Genomic DNA, 15,950 nt, shown 5'->3' with positions numbered 1-15,950 from the left:
CCACTGCAAGCAACTTTGGGGTCACCATCAACTGTCCTTTTCCTTGGATGATGCTAATGTGACAACTTCCTGTCGGTGTCTTCTCTACAACAACAGAAGGTTTCAGCCATTTTTATCCAGTCAGGTGCTTGTTCAGTCTCTTGTCATTTTAAAGACTTGACTGCTGCACCTCACTGCTGGCAGGTCTACCTAGCACAATTTGTCCTCTGCAAATGCTCCAACATGCAGCGGCACGACTTGATTTCAACCTGCCTAAGTTCTCCCATACCACCCAACTGCTGTGCTCCCTCCACTGCCTCTGAATAAAGGTGTCTGCCAAATACCATAAGTGAAAATGTATAAATAATCATTTATTAATATTAAGTTATTAATATCCATGATTATTTCAGTTTAGCTCTCTTCTCTTTTGATAAATTGTTACCTTTAAATTTTATTTACACTTCCTATCTTTAATGACTTTCCAAATTGATTAAAGATATGTAATTAATTTGTGGTCTGGTGGAGTTAAGGGGCATGGTGGCTTGGTTGCTAGAATGTTTGTCTTGCACTGCTAGGGTTGAAGGTTCTATATTTGCCTCCACTCCCTGTGTACAGAGTTTGCTTGTTCTCTTCGTGCTCTGTGGGTTTCCTTCAGGTACTCCGGTTTCTTTCCCCAGTTTAAATATATAGGTGGTAGTCTGACTGGCCTTAAATTGTCAGTAGTGTGTGCAATAATGGCCTGTGATGGGTTGGCATACCATCCAGTGTGTCTCTTTCCCTGAGTCCACTAGGTCCAGGTTCCCTATGACCTTATGTAGGATAAGTGTTACCGAAAATGGATGGAAGTTTGGAAGTTAGAGATTACAAACATTTTTTAATCTATAATTCTAGTTCAGATATAGATTCACATATATTTGACTGTAGTTCACACTAATAACACTAAAACCCCTTATTCATTTATTCCATCCATTCATCATCCAAAATGAATTGACTGATAGATCTTGAATTTTGACTTTATAGCACAAAATACCATCTTATTTTATAGTGTGTACAACAAACACTTGTATCATTTCTTTAATTCTTTTATCATGTTTGGTCTTCACTTATTACCCTGACCACTGAATTTGATTTTAAAAGTTCATCCAACACAATTTACAATAGTTCACTAATTGTCCCAAGATTACAAACTTGCAGCTCTTGACCTAGGTCTAGGTTTTTTTTCTTATACTGAATGAAAAGACATTGGATTTTCAAGCTAGATATTTTCTGGGCAAATGAATGGTTGTTCATGTTTGTTCCTGTTTCCTTTTATCGCTTTCACCATTTACAGTATGATTATAAACACATGTTGAGTTTAGGTCCTTCAGGGACACTTAATAATGGTCAATAATAGTCAGACTGCAGTGAGTGACTTTATTTTTTTATACTGGACAATGCAGAAGAGGGTGCATATAGTCTCAGAGGAAGTCCAGAGATTTACTCTTCATCAAATCCTTTCTGTATTAATAAAAGAACGTAGAGAAAAAAAAATCAAGTCAGTTTCTCATTTAGAAAAATACATTCATTTTAACAAAATCTAGATGATATTGTATATTACATATTTGCTAATCAAATCAACATTAAGATGGTAAAAATTGTACTGAAAATGACCATAAGCACACCTTTGACCCAGGTTCACGGCTCTTTGCACGTAATTTGTTGACCTGCGTCTCAGCAATGTCAGCCCGCTCTGCAGCTTCATCCAGTTCATGCTGCAGTTTGCGGAATTTTCCAAGATGATTGTTGGCTTGTTCTTCCTATGATACAAAGTGTATACAACAAATGAATTGTGTGTTAACCATCATTCTTATCATCATTTTCATCAATCAGGTTACTTACTGCATCTTCAGCAGCTCGCTTGTAAGCCTTAACCTTAAGTTGCAACTTGTCAACCAGATCCTGAAGACGGGCTATGTTCTTGTGGTCCTCTTCAGACTAGCGGTCATTGGTTGAAAAGAAACAACTTTAATATGTTTTTTGTGTGCAATTATATTAGATATTATTAGATATTAGCAAACAGTGGATAAAGTAACATTTGTAATCAAACCTGATATGAAAGTTCTTTAATGCGACGTTCATATTTGCGAATTCCCTTCACAGTTTCACTGTTTCTTTTCTGCTCTGCTTCAAGTTCATTCTCCAAGTCTCTTACCTGAAAGAAATTTGATGATATTAAACATAGCCTATTATATCAATTTACTGGATAAAATACGGCACAATCTATAGAGAAAAGCAGTGCTGTTACATTATAACATTATAGGGCATAGGCAAAATAACCCAAAACAGGGGTCTTGATTTGAAGATGACTAATTTACAATTGCCAACATCACTGCAAAAGAACCAAGTTCCATTTACTAAACATTTAATGAGGACCACTATACTAATATTGGGTAATATTGTTTATGTTAATGATTGCGTGATTGTTTCACGATTTATTTTGATTATTCTGGTCATCACTTTGAAAAATAAACCATAAAAATGTAAAAGGATCTTATTTATAACCATAGTTTAAATACGAATTAACCATTCAGGCAACTCTTGTTGCCATTCAGACATGTTATTCATGTTAGAACCAGTATGTCATCAGCTCAGCCTCTATTCCATCAGCTAAACCTGGATATGGATACAGGAACATCACATTTGAGGTGTTTACTATCATTATAATATGTTTAGGGCTGCATAATGCTTCACTCACCCTGGCCTCCAACTTCTGCATTTGTTTCTTGCCCCCTTTCATGGCAATTTGCTCTGCTTCATTCAAGCGGTGCTGGAGGTCCTTAATTGTTTGTTCCATGTTCTTTTTCATCCTCTCCAGATGGGAACTGGTGTCCTGTTCTTTCTTCAGCTCCTCTGCCATCATGGCAGCATCAGTGATGGCCTTTTTCGCCTTTTCCTCAGCATTCCTGCATTCTTGAAATGAATCCTCCACTTCACTTTGAAGATGGGCAATGTCAGCTTCTTGTTTTTTCTTTTGGTTCAGGAGGCTAGTGTTCTATAAATTGTAAAGTCATTGACAATGACTGATGCTTATTTTTCAAAGATAGCAAGAAAAGGCAATATGACATGCCAGAAACACAGAAACTAGGATTTACCTGTGAATGCAGAAGCTGAACTCTCTCACTGACATCAAGTAGTTCCTGTTCTGCAAGCTTGCGTCCTCTCTCCGTTTGCTCTAGTACGTTCCGGAGCTCCTCAATTTCCGCCTGGAGCAGAGTGTTACGTCTCTCAACAATGGCATTATTTTCCTTCAGATCGTCATTGGCATGGACAACATCATCCAACTGGATCTGGCAGTCCTAAATAAGAAAATATATTTTTTTCTATTTTAGGTATTTGTAGTACTATATATTATATTTGTCTGTATTTAAATACTTTTACTTCTTGCCTTAAGGTTAGCCTGAATTATTTTAAGCTGCTTTTGAGCCTCTGCAGCCTGTCTATTGGCCTGACTTAGCTGGATCTCCATTTCATTAAGGTCCCCCTCCATTTTCTTCTTTACTCTAAGAGCTTCATTCCTGCTTCGAGTTTCTGCCTCCAAAGAGCTTTGCAAGGTGTCAATTGTCCTCTGCAAGTTTCTCTTGGTCTGTTCCATTTCCTCATCTTTTTCAGCCAATTTACGTTCATTTTCAGACTTTATCTGGTTGAGTTCCAGTTGGCTTCTTAGTATTTTACCCTCTTCATGCTCCAAGGAGCCCTGTTAAATATAAAAAATAGTTTTCAGTTGTGAAAATGATGCTGCTTTATTATCCATGACAGATTATTGTTTCATTGCTTTACCTCTGCCTCCTCAAGTGCAGACTGGATTTCTGTTTTTTCTTGCTCCAGCTGTTTACGGGCCTTCTCTAATTCATGGACTGTCTTTCCACCTTCACCAAGTTGTTCGGTTAAATCAGTTATCTCCTCTAAAAAAAAGAAAGATTACCATTAAAAAAATAATTATGTAAACACTAGTCCAAAATATGCATATTTAATGATTTATGCACCTTGGAGAATCTTATTCTCTCTTTTCAAAGTCTCCAAATGGTCTAAAGATTCTTCGTATGAATTCTTTAACTTGAAGAGCTCAGTACTCAGAGATCGAGCTTCCTTCTGGGAGCTTTCAAGCTCACACTGAGATTCCTCATACTTTTGCTTCCACTCAGCCAGGACCTTAAAATAGATTTTATTATAAAATACAATATCATTGCAATATCAAGGTCTGTCAATACTTTAAGATACTTCTTTATAATGCACCAATTTGGGGGGGAAATTGTAATTAGTAAATAAACAATTGTTTTGAAATACCTTATCAAAATTCCTTTGTTTCTTGTCCAAGGCTGCAGCAGCTGCATTCGATCGCTCCATATCCATCATGAGGTCTTCAATTTCATTCTGAAGCCGATGTTTGGTCTTCTCAAGAGAGGAACATTTAGCATTAACTGCTTCCACAGCCTCTTCTGCATCCTGCAAACGCTGAGCAAGTTTCTTTCTGTATACACAAAATAGTGCAAGTTCTATGTAGATTTTTTGCGTGTCAGTTTAAATCACAAAAAAAAGTTGAGCTATAGTTTCTAGATGTAAACACTGGACCTATGGGAGAGGTATGTCTAAAGAGTAATATACTCTACTGGGCTCAGAATGGTCAACACCCAAAAGACGGATAGTTGAATGTGATTGAGATACTTTTCCATAAGTTTGTTTATTTTCCATAAGATTTTTCTTTATTGTTGTTTTGATAGCGGAGGTGGAGAGTGCTGTATAATAAGGTTCAAAATCTCTAACGTGTATAAAAATGAATTGAGATACGACAACAATATGGCACGCCATCATCCAAAATCATTGTAGTGCACCTCTCTGGAATAATCTTTGCTTTTAATTCTCTCTACTCATCTAATAATAATAATCTTTTTTTATCATCTGTATATACAATATCAGAGACTGATATGATCTTTCAGACAGATTTAGCATAAAACAGATGATTATAATAAACAAGTTTTTGTGAACATTTGTTATTGGTATTATTAAAGCTTAAGATTGATCAAATTATGAACTATTTTATGATTTTTTTATGCCTTACTTGGCTTCTTCCAGTTCTTCTGTTCTTTGGATGGCATCAGTTTCATACTTGGTTCTCCATTGAGCAACCTCAGCATTAGCCTTAGTGAGACTACGTTGCAGTTCTGCTTTTGACTCCTGCTCTTCTTCATACTGTTCTCTGAGGAGATCTGAATCATGACGAGCAGACTGTACTGCATGAGCAAGAGCATTCTTGGCCTGAAAAAAGAAGTGAAAGTTCAATGTACTGTTGGTTAGTTGTATTCATTCCATTATACAGTAATAGATAATATATATTTATTTTTTTTATATAATCAGTGTTAAAAAAAGATTGAGACACAACTATGACACCACTACAGCAAGTGGTGCTGAACTGAGACCAAGAAGTTCAGTCATCTGAACAATGGACTCTGCCCTGTTGCTCAGCTTCCTCAAGGCCAACACAGAGAGATTGAGGAGGAGCTTCTTCCCACGGGCTATTTGGACCCTCCAGCTGGATGACACCTAAGACTACACCTTGGATTTGTTGGTATACAGTAATACTCAAATCCACTATATTCCTGTTAAAATACCTGCATTACACCAATATTCATATAGTTTACAACTCATTGTTGGACAGCATTGTTTTTTTGTAGACTGCACTTTAAACTGATGTTACCAGCTAAATCCACAGTTACATAAAATGACTATGACATATGGAATGCTTTACCTTAATTTCTTCTTCAAGCTGCCTTTTTAGATCCTCAAGCTGTTGAGAGTAGGACTGTTTTCCTCTTGTAAGCTGAAAGATTAGTGACTCCTTTTCTTCTACCTGCCTTGAAAGCTCATCTATGGTATTTGTAACATAGTATAATTTTATATAATATATTTTCTGTGTGTTAATTATGTGATAGTTGGGATAATACGTGAGGCATTTTCAACATACCATTCTCAGTCTGAATCTTTCCTTTCTGAGTTACAAAATCATTGAGAGATCTTTGGTTTTCCTCACACTTGCTTCGATATTCATTCAGCTGGTCCTCCAAAGTCCTGTTCATTTTCTCCAAGTTAGTCTGTAAAAAGATAGATATGAAGGCATATTTATTAGGCCACATATCAGCTGGCAATATTATGCAGTTTATGCAATTTTCTGTACATTAATAAATTTTACTCAAAAACAATCCCTTCTCTATTCAAAACCAAACATTTTTGTTTCTAGATGGCTTGCCTTCATGAAATAATACATTTATTAAAAATGTTTATTCTAATCCCTATTTTAAATTTAAAATTACACAGTATGACTTTTAGAGAAAGAGCATTATCCAAATGTTCATGTTTGGATTTGTGTTAGAATTTTATTCTGTAAAAATTACAATAGATCATGTTGTTTTCTTGGTTAAACAATGTAAAATATTTTTATAATACAAACTGTAAATCTTTCGAAACATTATAAAAATGTTTCAAAAAATAGAAACATTTAAAAAAAAAATATTGTATATTTAATTAAACCTGGGTTCATTTGGCTTCATAAATAAATGTACAGGAGAACCCAAGAATTGAATAGGGTGTTAGTCAGAACACATTATTTGGAATTGTATGTGTTTAATTATTGTTTTAAAATAAAAAGTCCTCACTAAGAACTTACTTTCGACTTGACAATCTGTTCCATGCCGGAAACCACATCATCCAGCTCCAGTTTAAGCTCACTCTTATCTTTCTCTAATTTTTGTTTGATTCTCTGCAGGTTATCTATCTGCTCTCCCAGCTCAGCCACACTATCTGCTTGTTTCTTTCTAAGTGTGGCAGCTGTGGCTTCATGGTTCAGAGTCGCCTCTTCAAGGTCTCTGCGCAGTTTCTGAAATTCAGTCTCCCTTTTTTTGTTCATCTCAATCTGAGCTGCCGTAGCTCCTCCAGCCTCTTCCAGTCTCTCACTTATTTCCTCCAGTTCTCTTGCCAGTTCTGCCCTCTGTTTCTCCACCTTGGCTCTGGCAGCTCTTTCAGCCTCAAGCTCTTCCTCCAGTTCTTCTACTCTAGCCTAAATTAAACAGAAATTAATTTGTACATTGCTCTACACTTTATCCATTAGTCACGTCAACTGTAGATCATAATTAAATACCTGCAACTCCTTAATTTTCTTTTGGAGTTGCACAATGATGACTTGCTCATCCTCAATTTTGCTGTTTTGCTGGCTGATTTCAAAATCTTTCCTACAGAAAACAGTGTCAGTTAAGTTAAAATGCAATATGTATTACAATATGTATATGTACATGCAGTATGTATCAGTTGAAATGTTTCTCTTTTCTTACTTCTTAAGGCGTTCCTCTAGTTGTTGTTTGTCATTTTCCAAGTCCATTATGCTTTCTTGGGTCAACTTTAAGTCACCCTCCAGCTTTCTCTTTGCCCTTTCGAGATCCATACGAACCTTTTTTTCTTGCTCCAGAGATCCCTCTAACTGATGAATAACAAGAATTAAAATTCATTTTCGGACCCATATCTATTTGCTACTCAGATTTTTTCACTTACATCATCAACTTGCTGCTCTAGTTTGACTTTGATTTTGGTGAGGGTGTTCACTTTGTCCTCCTCACTCTGCAGGTCATCCAGGGTTTGCTGGTGGGCCTCCTGCAGGGCTTTCTTCTCTTTTGTTAACTTGGCTATGATTTCATCCAGGGCTGCCATTTCCTCAGTCAGATTCTTTACCTATTATATAGCAGAATATGAGAAATTTGCTTTACTTTTTTAAGTTGTTGTGATTTAAAACCTTATGTGTGAGGCAAAAAAACCTTATTCTCTGTGGCATGCTTCTCCTTTTCCACTTTAGCTAGAGTTAACTCAAGATCATCAATGTCTTTCTTGAGCTCAGAGCACTCATCCTCCAGCTTTCTCTTTTTAGCTGTTAGCTCTGCATTCATCTCTTCCTCATCCTCCAGTCTTTCATTCAGCTCTTTGACTTTGCCTTCCATCTGGATCTTGTTTTTAATTAATCCTTCACACCTTTCCTCGGCATCACACAGATTGTCTTGTTCCTGTGTACAGTAAAGTGATTAAATATATTCATATTTAAATATTTTTAAGCTGTTAAGATTTCACCTGTTTCAAAGGGCATTTTAAACCTACTGCCTGCACTTGAAGCTGCAAATCATTCTTCTCTTGGAGAAGTGAGACCATTTTTTCTTCTAGCTCTTTTCTGCGCGCTTCAGATTTGGCATAAGCCTCCTTGAGTTTTAGGAATTCCTCTTTCATGTTGGCCATTTCCTTCTCTGCTTCTGCAGATCTCAGTAATGGTTTGATCTTGAAATACAGCTTCATCCATGGCCAGTTTTTGACACTCATGAATGCACGCACATTCCACTGTATGACAAGCAAGGCATCCCTTATGGGTAGAAGTAAAAAAAAAAAAAATTACAGAAAAAAATGTTTACTAAATGTAAATAAAATCAAATGGATCTTGACAGACATACCTGCGTTCCACCATCTTCTGGTACTCAGTTCTTGAGAGAAGTCCACGAGACCTGGATTGGATTCCTGTTATTATTTTAGACAGTCGTTCGTCTCGCATTTCCTCCAACTGACCTAACAGACCAGCTTTAAAAAACACCTGAAAAAAAAAAATATATATATATATCATATATATATATATATATATATATATATATATATATATATATATATATATATATATATGAGATCGTCTTTAAATTACTCAAACTTTTACCTTAGTGTGCCCAAATCTGTACTGTTGGATATCTATATCAAGTGAAGCCAACAGTTTCTCAGCCCCTTTCCTACTATCAATAAACTGCCCCTCCGGGATTGCAGCTGGGTTAAGGATACGGTATCTACAATATGACATCAAAAAGTTCTCATAAATATATAAGAGCAAGTTGGTTATATAGTAATGATAACATGAGTATTCTACTAAGATTACAATGAAGTACCTCTGTTTGAAATCACCATAAAGGATTCTGTTGGGGAAACCCTTCCTGCAGATCCTAATACCTTCTAACACACCATTGCAGCGAAGCTGATGCATTACAAGGGGGTTGTCCATTGCACCAGGAGTCTTGGTCTCATTGGGAATGATGCAACGTACAAAGTGTGGATGAGTTGAGCGCAAGTTTGTCATCAGCTTATTGAGATTTTCCTGAAAGTCAGCAAAAGTAATGCAGCTTATAGGGATAGAACAACTAACACAAAGAGTTCATGGCACTTTGGACTTATTTTCTGAGCACATACCCTGTGAAGTGCAGACACTGTCTGGAAAGATGATCCTTTCTTCTTCTTTTCTTTTTTGCCAGTATCAACAACTGTTGAACAATATTAGCATTGTAAGTGCCATTCAACACTCATGTTTTAAAGTTATATGCACATTTAGCAGGGCTGATATGTTTTTCTGGCAGTACAGATTGTGGTACCGGTACTTGATAGCACGAAGAAATGAAGAGTAGCTTCATGTCCTGGCTTAGATATCCCAAGTCTAAGAGTGAGCTGCCAACCCTCTAACAGATGGTGGTACTTTAACTTCTGTGAGTGGTAGTTTCAATGTTAGTAGAAGCTAACAATTGTTAGAACATGACACAGAGTTGGAATCCACTAAGTGGACGATGATAGAACCTTATGAGAGAACCTGACATGGCAGGAAGAATGAGTACTGAATGAAGGAAAGCCTGACTGCAGCCCCAGCATTGGCAGTTAGTGGAATTCTGGAAGTGGATGGTAATGCAAGGGAAAACCACTCAACCATGCCAAAAGGGCTTCTGTTGAGCTTCTAACATGGCTTCTGATTGGCTAGACCTTAGAGGAAGTGAAGTACAAGGAGAGATTGGGGATAGTGCCAAAAGATATCCTGTGTCAGTAGCAAGTTGCAATAGCAAATTGGTTGAGATAACTAGTAATGTTAATAAGGCTGGAAATGCTGATGTGAGCTAGCTGGCACAATATAGTATACCATAGCTACGAGTATACAAGTACTCAAAAGTTACAGTCACTCCAACAGAAATGATAATGATTCTATTGCCATATATTGATGACATATTTTGAAGATATTTATATAAAGCAAGAATAAGAAAATTAAAGATGACAAATGAAGACATTTTTGGAGGGTTTCTACATGCTTATGATATCCAAGTGATTGCCACCACCCTGGTATGGTGAAGTAGAGCCACTTTTGCTTACCCATGTCTGACCCAGCATAGTTTGCAAATAGGTTAGACAGCAGTTTCATTGAAGATTTTTGGTAGAGTCCTACTACAGTTTCATTTAGTGGATCCTTGTTCTTTATAAGCCAGTTGTTGATGTTGTAGTCCACAGTGCCAGCATAGTGAACAAGGGCAAAGTGAGCCTCAGGCTTCCCCTTTACAATCCTTGGCTTCTGAAAGTTACTTGATTTCCCCAAATGGTTGTCATAAAGCTTTGTTTTAAATGTGGTATCTGTGGCTTTGGGAAACATGCATTCCTCTTCAAGGATAGACATGATACCCATGGGCTATAACAAAACAAAAATTGTTTACTTTAGAGGTGAATAACTATTAACCATTATATCTCTAATCATAATCATAGCAGTAATGGTAAGACTGCTTCTCTTAGAAGCATTTATTATTTATTAAAATAATGTTTGAAACCTTTGTTAAATCCCACCTTCTCAATTAAATCAATGCAGGCTTGCAAGTCCATGCCAAAGTCGATGAATTCCCATTCTATGCCTTCTTTCTTGTATTCTTCTTGTTCCAGCACAAACATGTGATGGTTGAAAAACTGTTGCAGTTTCTCATTTGTAAAATTAATGCAGAGCTGCTCAAAAGTATTAAACTGTAAAAATACAAATGTTTCAGTTTATCAGTGGAGTATATTCATGTTTTGACATTAATATTTTTTGTCACTGTCACAAGAATTCCTACTGTATCTTACTAATCACAAGTACCAAGAAGCATGTTCTTTGTTTAAATCATACAAAATATTACATCTAATATCACAAATCATAAATGTATATATTTGTGTTTTCATTCACTCACTTCAAAAATCTCAAAACCAGCAATGTCCAATACACCAATGAAATACTGGCGTGGCTGCCTTGTTTCCAGAGACTGGTTGATTCTTACCACCATCCAGAGGAACATTTTCTCATAAACTGCTTTGGAGAGAGCACCAATGGCATAGTTCACCTATAAGAACCAGCAGAAAAAATGTAAGCAACATTCAAAATATTGTTTTGTTGCATATTTTTGAATGCTATAAAGATTTGCTTACCTGTTGGACATTCTGTCCTTTGGTCACCCACTCATTGCCTACTTTAACTCTTGGGTGACACAAACCTTTTATAAGGTCAGCAGAGTTCAGACCCATCAGATAAGAAACTTTGTCTGCATCTAAATATAAATGAAGCTTTTAGTATTAAACTCTAATAGATATTTAATTATTTGTTTGTGGCAGTATGCATTATTGATACCCTCAGTTCCATCAGCTTCTGCCTGTTCTTCACGCTGTTTTTGCTTGAATTTCATGTTGCCAATGTGCATAATGGCTCCAGTAAGCTTGTAGACTGAGTTTTTTTCCTCTTGTGTAAAACCAAGCACATCAAAAGCATTCTGTAAATGAAGCAATGAAAAAAGGCAAAGAACATAACCACATTAATATAAGAAAGATATTCATTCTTAATGCAAATGTCCCTGATAGAACAAATATATTATGCTAATAAAAAGGTGATTGTCAATAAAAAAAGAGCAAATTGTCCAAAGATGTTCTATTGTTTTGAAGTGTACAGATTAAATTGAGGATTTTTTGTTAATCAGTAGCTACAGTAAATACAGACTTGAGTTCTTTAATAGCATGTAATGCCTCATGATCATTGCAGTGTAACACAATTTTAAAAATTAACATTTACGTTTCCACCATTTAGCAGATGCCACTTTTCATGGCGACTTAAATTTTCATTGCATTTTATACAACTGAGCACTTGAGGGTTAAGGGCCTTGGTCAGGGGCCCAGCAGTGGCAGCCTGGTGGACTTGGGAATCAAACTTACAACCTTTCAATTGTTAATCCAGCACCTTAACCACTAGGCTACTACATCCCCCACATCAGAAAAATAAAGTGAGGTGGATTACAATTTAAAATAGAAATTAAGATATAATTATTCCTTAATACCAGATGATTTTGTTAGATATCTGAAAACAAACTGCTTGAACATAAATACTTACATCAGTTGCCATTAACTCTTCAGCATCATCAATGGAAGGAACTGTGGTTTCTCCCTGTGAGATGAATGCGTAGTCATAGGGATTTTGTGTCACCAGTAGCATCTCTGTAGGAATGAAAAATATGATTATATTCATTTTAATGATATTTAATCTTTATGGTTTTCACTGATTCCATTTACTAACCAAGTAGCTCTGGTTTCTTGTTTGACAAGATTTGATAGAATATGTGATAATCTCTCTCTGCCTTGAGCTGAAAGACCACACGAGATTTCTCCAGTAGATCTTAATAAAGATGAGAGCAGTGTAAGTGCATGGTAAATATGTAACTGAAAAAATGTATATCCAAAATTTGAAATCTGCTTTTCATGCAATATATGTTTTACAAATACACTGATGCACCTAAAAAGGCAAGAAATTCATTAAAAACTGGAAATAAAACCAAACATTACAGTCTTTATCCAACTGCAGCAGCAAATTATTAGACATTAGTGTCATGACTATTTAAAAAGAGGTGAAAAATAACACACATGTTTCAATGTCAGCTGATGCCAGTTTTCCTCTTGTGTCGAAATGAATTCTAATGAATTTGCCCTGAAGAAAATAATCAAAATGTAAAATATCAAAGAATTTTATGCATATGAGACATGTTGGTATACTATTAAAAGTATAATGATAAACATTTCCCCTACAAATCGTGAAGAATTATCATTTCTAATTGTCTTGGCATTGCCAAAAGCCTCCAGTGCTGGGTTAGCTTGGATGATTTGATCTTCCAAAGTTCCCTGAAAAAAAGTATATTTTCTAGATGTTAATAAATGTAGATAATAATTCGTAATTACATATATAAAAGTATGTAAATGGGAACCTTGTTTTGAGCAGTTTCCTTCTTACATCCACTTGCTGCAATACTGGCAAAGTACTGAATGACTCTTTTGGTGTTTACAGTTTTCCCAGCACCGGATTCTCCACTAAATAATGTATTCAAAGACAGAAATAATGTACATTAACACTGACAGGTTTTTCTTGCTGGCCAGTTAAGATTATTGTTTTAACAAATAATATCTCCAACTACTTCAGCAATAGTGCAAGGGTGCGAGTACCCTGAATGTGAGTCCTGTAGGTAGTCACAGTCATGTTAATATCCAGTATAATTGACCACTTGCTCATGCAATATGGCCTACAATGATATTCAGAGCTATTCACTGATTAAATCATCAGTCAAAAATATTTTGATCTAATCAAAAAAATATCTTGTATTATTTTTATTATTTTTATTATTATTATTATTATTATTATTATTATTATTATTATTATTATTATTATTATTAATAAACCATTTACTATCTTCTGAAAGTGAGTGCTTTATTTTCCTGACATTAAACTTGTAAATATCAAAACACTGTCAAAATATTGTCAATTTTTATAATTAACCTTTATTAATATATTAATATAAAGTACATTATAAAGTACAAGTATAAATTATAGTGTTCTTATGAAACCTATAGAATAAATAGAGCTTCAGATCTTGATATGTAATATTATTATGGCTCATTAGAAACTTACGTGATCAGGAGGGACTGGTTATCACGATCTATGTGAACAGAAATAATAAATAATCAGAATTATCTATTACACACTACAAAAAGCACAATAAAATATTATTTTTAAGGAATGACATTTAATTTACAGACATATAACGGTAGAATTTTTTGGAGGAGGTCATCAGTGCACCAGTTTATTTAGAAAAAAATTAAATTTGTGTTATTGCCTTAAATTAAAAGCTTAATTGGTGTTAATATAAACTTGGTGGTATTGTTTGTTAATGCAATAGAAATGACTATTGTTTGGTGCTTATTATTTACCTGACAGCATATATTGGTATGCATTATCAGAAATGGAGAAAATGTGAGGAGGTGCTTCACTCCTCTTCTTGCCCCTGTAAGCTATAACTACTTCCTGATTATATACTGGCAGCCACTTGTAGGGGTTGACAGTGACACAGAACAGGCCTGAATAGGTCTTTGGGAAGCAAAAAAAATAGTTGTTAGCTATTTTGGACAATAGAAAGGATGAATTGGTTTGGATTAAATTCATGTACTCACATAGATCATCCAAGCTGCATAACGCTCTTTGAGATTATACAGCACAGCTGGCTCATGCAGGAAAGTCAACATGGCCATGTCTTCAATTTTATCAAACTTTGGAGGATTCTGTTGCAGAACCTGACTGTTCTTAAAGGTCAGTGTCTAAAAAAAATGATGGTGTTAAGAATATTAATTTCTGGACATAAAACATTCTGAAATTTTTTTTTAAAAATCTATTCCGAAAAATTATGTATATGTGAAATATGACATATGGAGAAACAGCCATATCGGACATCCTGTATCCTTCATAGAAGTAATTATTTATTTATTTTTGGACATTTCAGAACAGCTTTTATTATTTTAAAATTGATTGTCATTGCTTTAGTTTGACATTATGTATCATTTATAATGTTTAAGATTTTAGTGTAAAAAAACTAATAAAAAAATTTACTATACCTATACAGTTTACAGAACGCGTATTACAAAGACTAAATGTCAAAGAATGGAAGCAATCTGTATGTATTGTAATGTTTTTAAAGTCAAATAGCTAAATAATTGGTATCTGGCTTTGATCCTATCTGGGAAACAGAATTGCTGTTTAGTTAATTTTTTTTTATTTAATTATATTATATATAATTAATTCTTAAAATCATATCCATGTAGAGAACACTAATACTTATAAAATGCCAATAAAGGACTTTTCAACTTAATAAGAAATAAAAAAAAGTAGTGTTATCATATCTGTATTTCTAATCACTCAACAAATATGCAGATGCTCCTAAAAGCCAGATAAATTATTCTTGTATTAAAATGGAAAGATTAGAATAAAAGATTAGAAAAAAAAAAGAAAAATTTATGCTAGAAAACTCACCAATTTATTTTAATTATAAGAGATTGGAGCATAACTTAAATAAAAGATGAAAAATAATAAATAAATAAATAAATAAATAAATAAGATGCATTTTTTTTACTGACCTTCCCTAATTCAGTCTCTACAGTCACTTTGTCACCTTCACGACTGGTAATTGTGGCCTTAACAAACTCCTCCACAGGATCAGGCACAAAACATTCTTTTTTCATGTCAAAAATACGAGTCTGTGCCTCTAAACGTTCCTTGTCAGACTTTCGCAGGTAAGGAGCTGCCACCCCGAACACTGACATCTCGGCATCCCCCATACTTATTCTAAGAAAATGTCAAATTGGTAACAATGATTAATATAATTAAAAAAATTGTTATATTTAAACAGTATTTTAGTGATCACCGTAGTTTAGCAAATGCATCTACACATCAGGTCTCTGCACTGCAAGCAGAAAAGTACTTACTGATTTATGCCTTACTGGATACAGAGAACGGTGAAAAATCCAGTGCGTTGTTAGTAAACCTAAAATTTACAGAAATAAAAAGAGACAAACCGTCAAGCCAATCTACACTTTTGTAATGCATCAGCATATAATAAATAAGTTAAGCTAGATAAGCTAAATTACAAGAACATAGAGTGGAACATGAAAAATAAGAGGTCTGTGTTCAAAGTAGGAAAACTCACACAATAGCAGGTGCAATGGCTGAACTTTATTGCACTAAGATCTAGGCAAGACCTGAAATCTAATTTATAGCCTTCTTCACTCCAATGCAATGGTCA

At 35.0% G+C, this 15,950-nt stretch overlaps 1 protein-coding gene across 1 annotated transcript; it reads right to left on the bottom strand.

Annotated features, from left to right (window-relative positions):
- Window positions 1–1,378: 1,378 nt before the first annotated feature.
- Window positions 1,379–15,950, bottom strand: LOC113637311 (myosin-7-like). The gene is made up of 39 exons (XM_047806167.1): window positions 15,855–15,950; window positions 15,634–15,692; window positions 15,286–15,493; window positions 14,329–14,472; window positions 14,089–14,245; window positions 13,790–13,817; window positions 13,092–13,194; window positions 12,916–13,008; window positions 12,754–12,817; window positions 12,410–12,508; window positions 12,227–12,330; window positions 11,477–11,615; window positions 11,278–11,396; window positions 11,043–11,192; window positions 10,669–10,839; window positions 10,207–10,516; window positions 9,268–9,338; window positions 8,970–9,175; window positions 8,747–8,870; window positions 8,493–8,629; window positions 8,149–8,404; window positions 7,815–8,057; window positions 7,555–7,731; window positions 7,338–7,483; window positions 7,148–7,238; window positions 6,677–7,066; window positions 5,978–6,104; window positions 5,762–5,880; window positions 5,075–5,271; window positions 4,303–4,486; window positions 4,002–4,167; window positions 3,796–3,920; window positions 3,404–3,712; window positions 3,111–3,314; window positions 2,714–3,010; window positions 2,066–2,170; window positions 1,858–1,953; window positions 1,641–1,775; window positions 1,379–1,476 (listed from the first exon to the last, which is right to left on the bottom strand). The coding sequence occupies exons 3-39, from the start codon at window positions 15,484–15,486 to the stop codon at window positions 1,456–1,458; spliced, it is 5,808 nt and encodes a 1,935-aa protein (XP_047662123.1). The 5' UTR covers window positions 15,487–15,493; window positions 15,634–15,692; window positions 15,855–15,950; the 3' UTR covers window positions 1,379–1,455.

This window comes from Tachysurus fulvidraco, chromosome 22, assembly GCF_022655615.1.
Source record: "Tachysurus fulvidraco isolate hzauxx_2018 chromosome 22, HZAU_PFXX_2.0, whole genome shotgun sequence".
NCBI classification, from domain to species: domain Eukaryota; kingdom Metazoa; phylum Chordata; class Actinopteri; order Siluriformes; family Bagridae; genus Tachysurus; species Tachysurus fulvidraco.
Note: the sequence above shows the minus strand (reverse complement) of the source record. Positions and strands in the feature narration are given on the sequence as shown.

What these genes read in the sequence shown, in the direction of transcription:
- LOC113637311 (XM_047806167.1), bottom strand. Translation starts at nt 15,486, where the DNA reads ATGGGGGATGCCGAGATGTCAGTGTTCGGGGTGGCAGCTCCTTACCTG. An exon ending in CTATGCTGGGTCAGACATGG is followed by an intron (nt 9,339 to 10,206) that starts GTAAGCAAAAGT and finishes ATTGTTCAACAG; the next exon opens with TTGTTGATACTGGCAAAAAA. An exon ending in GAAGAACTGGAAGAAGCCAA is followed by an intron (nt 4,487 to 5,074) that starts GTAAGGCATAAA and finishes TTGTGTATACAG; the next exon opens with AAAGAAACTTGCTCAGCGTT.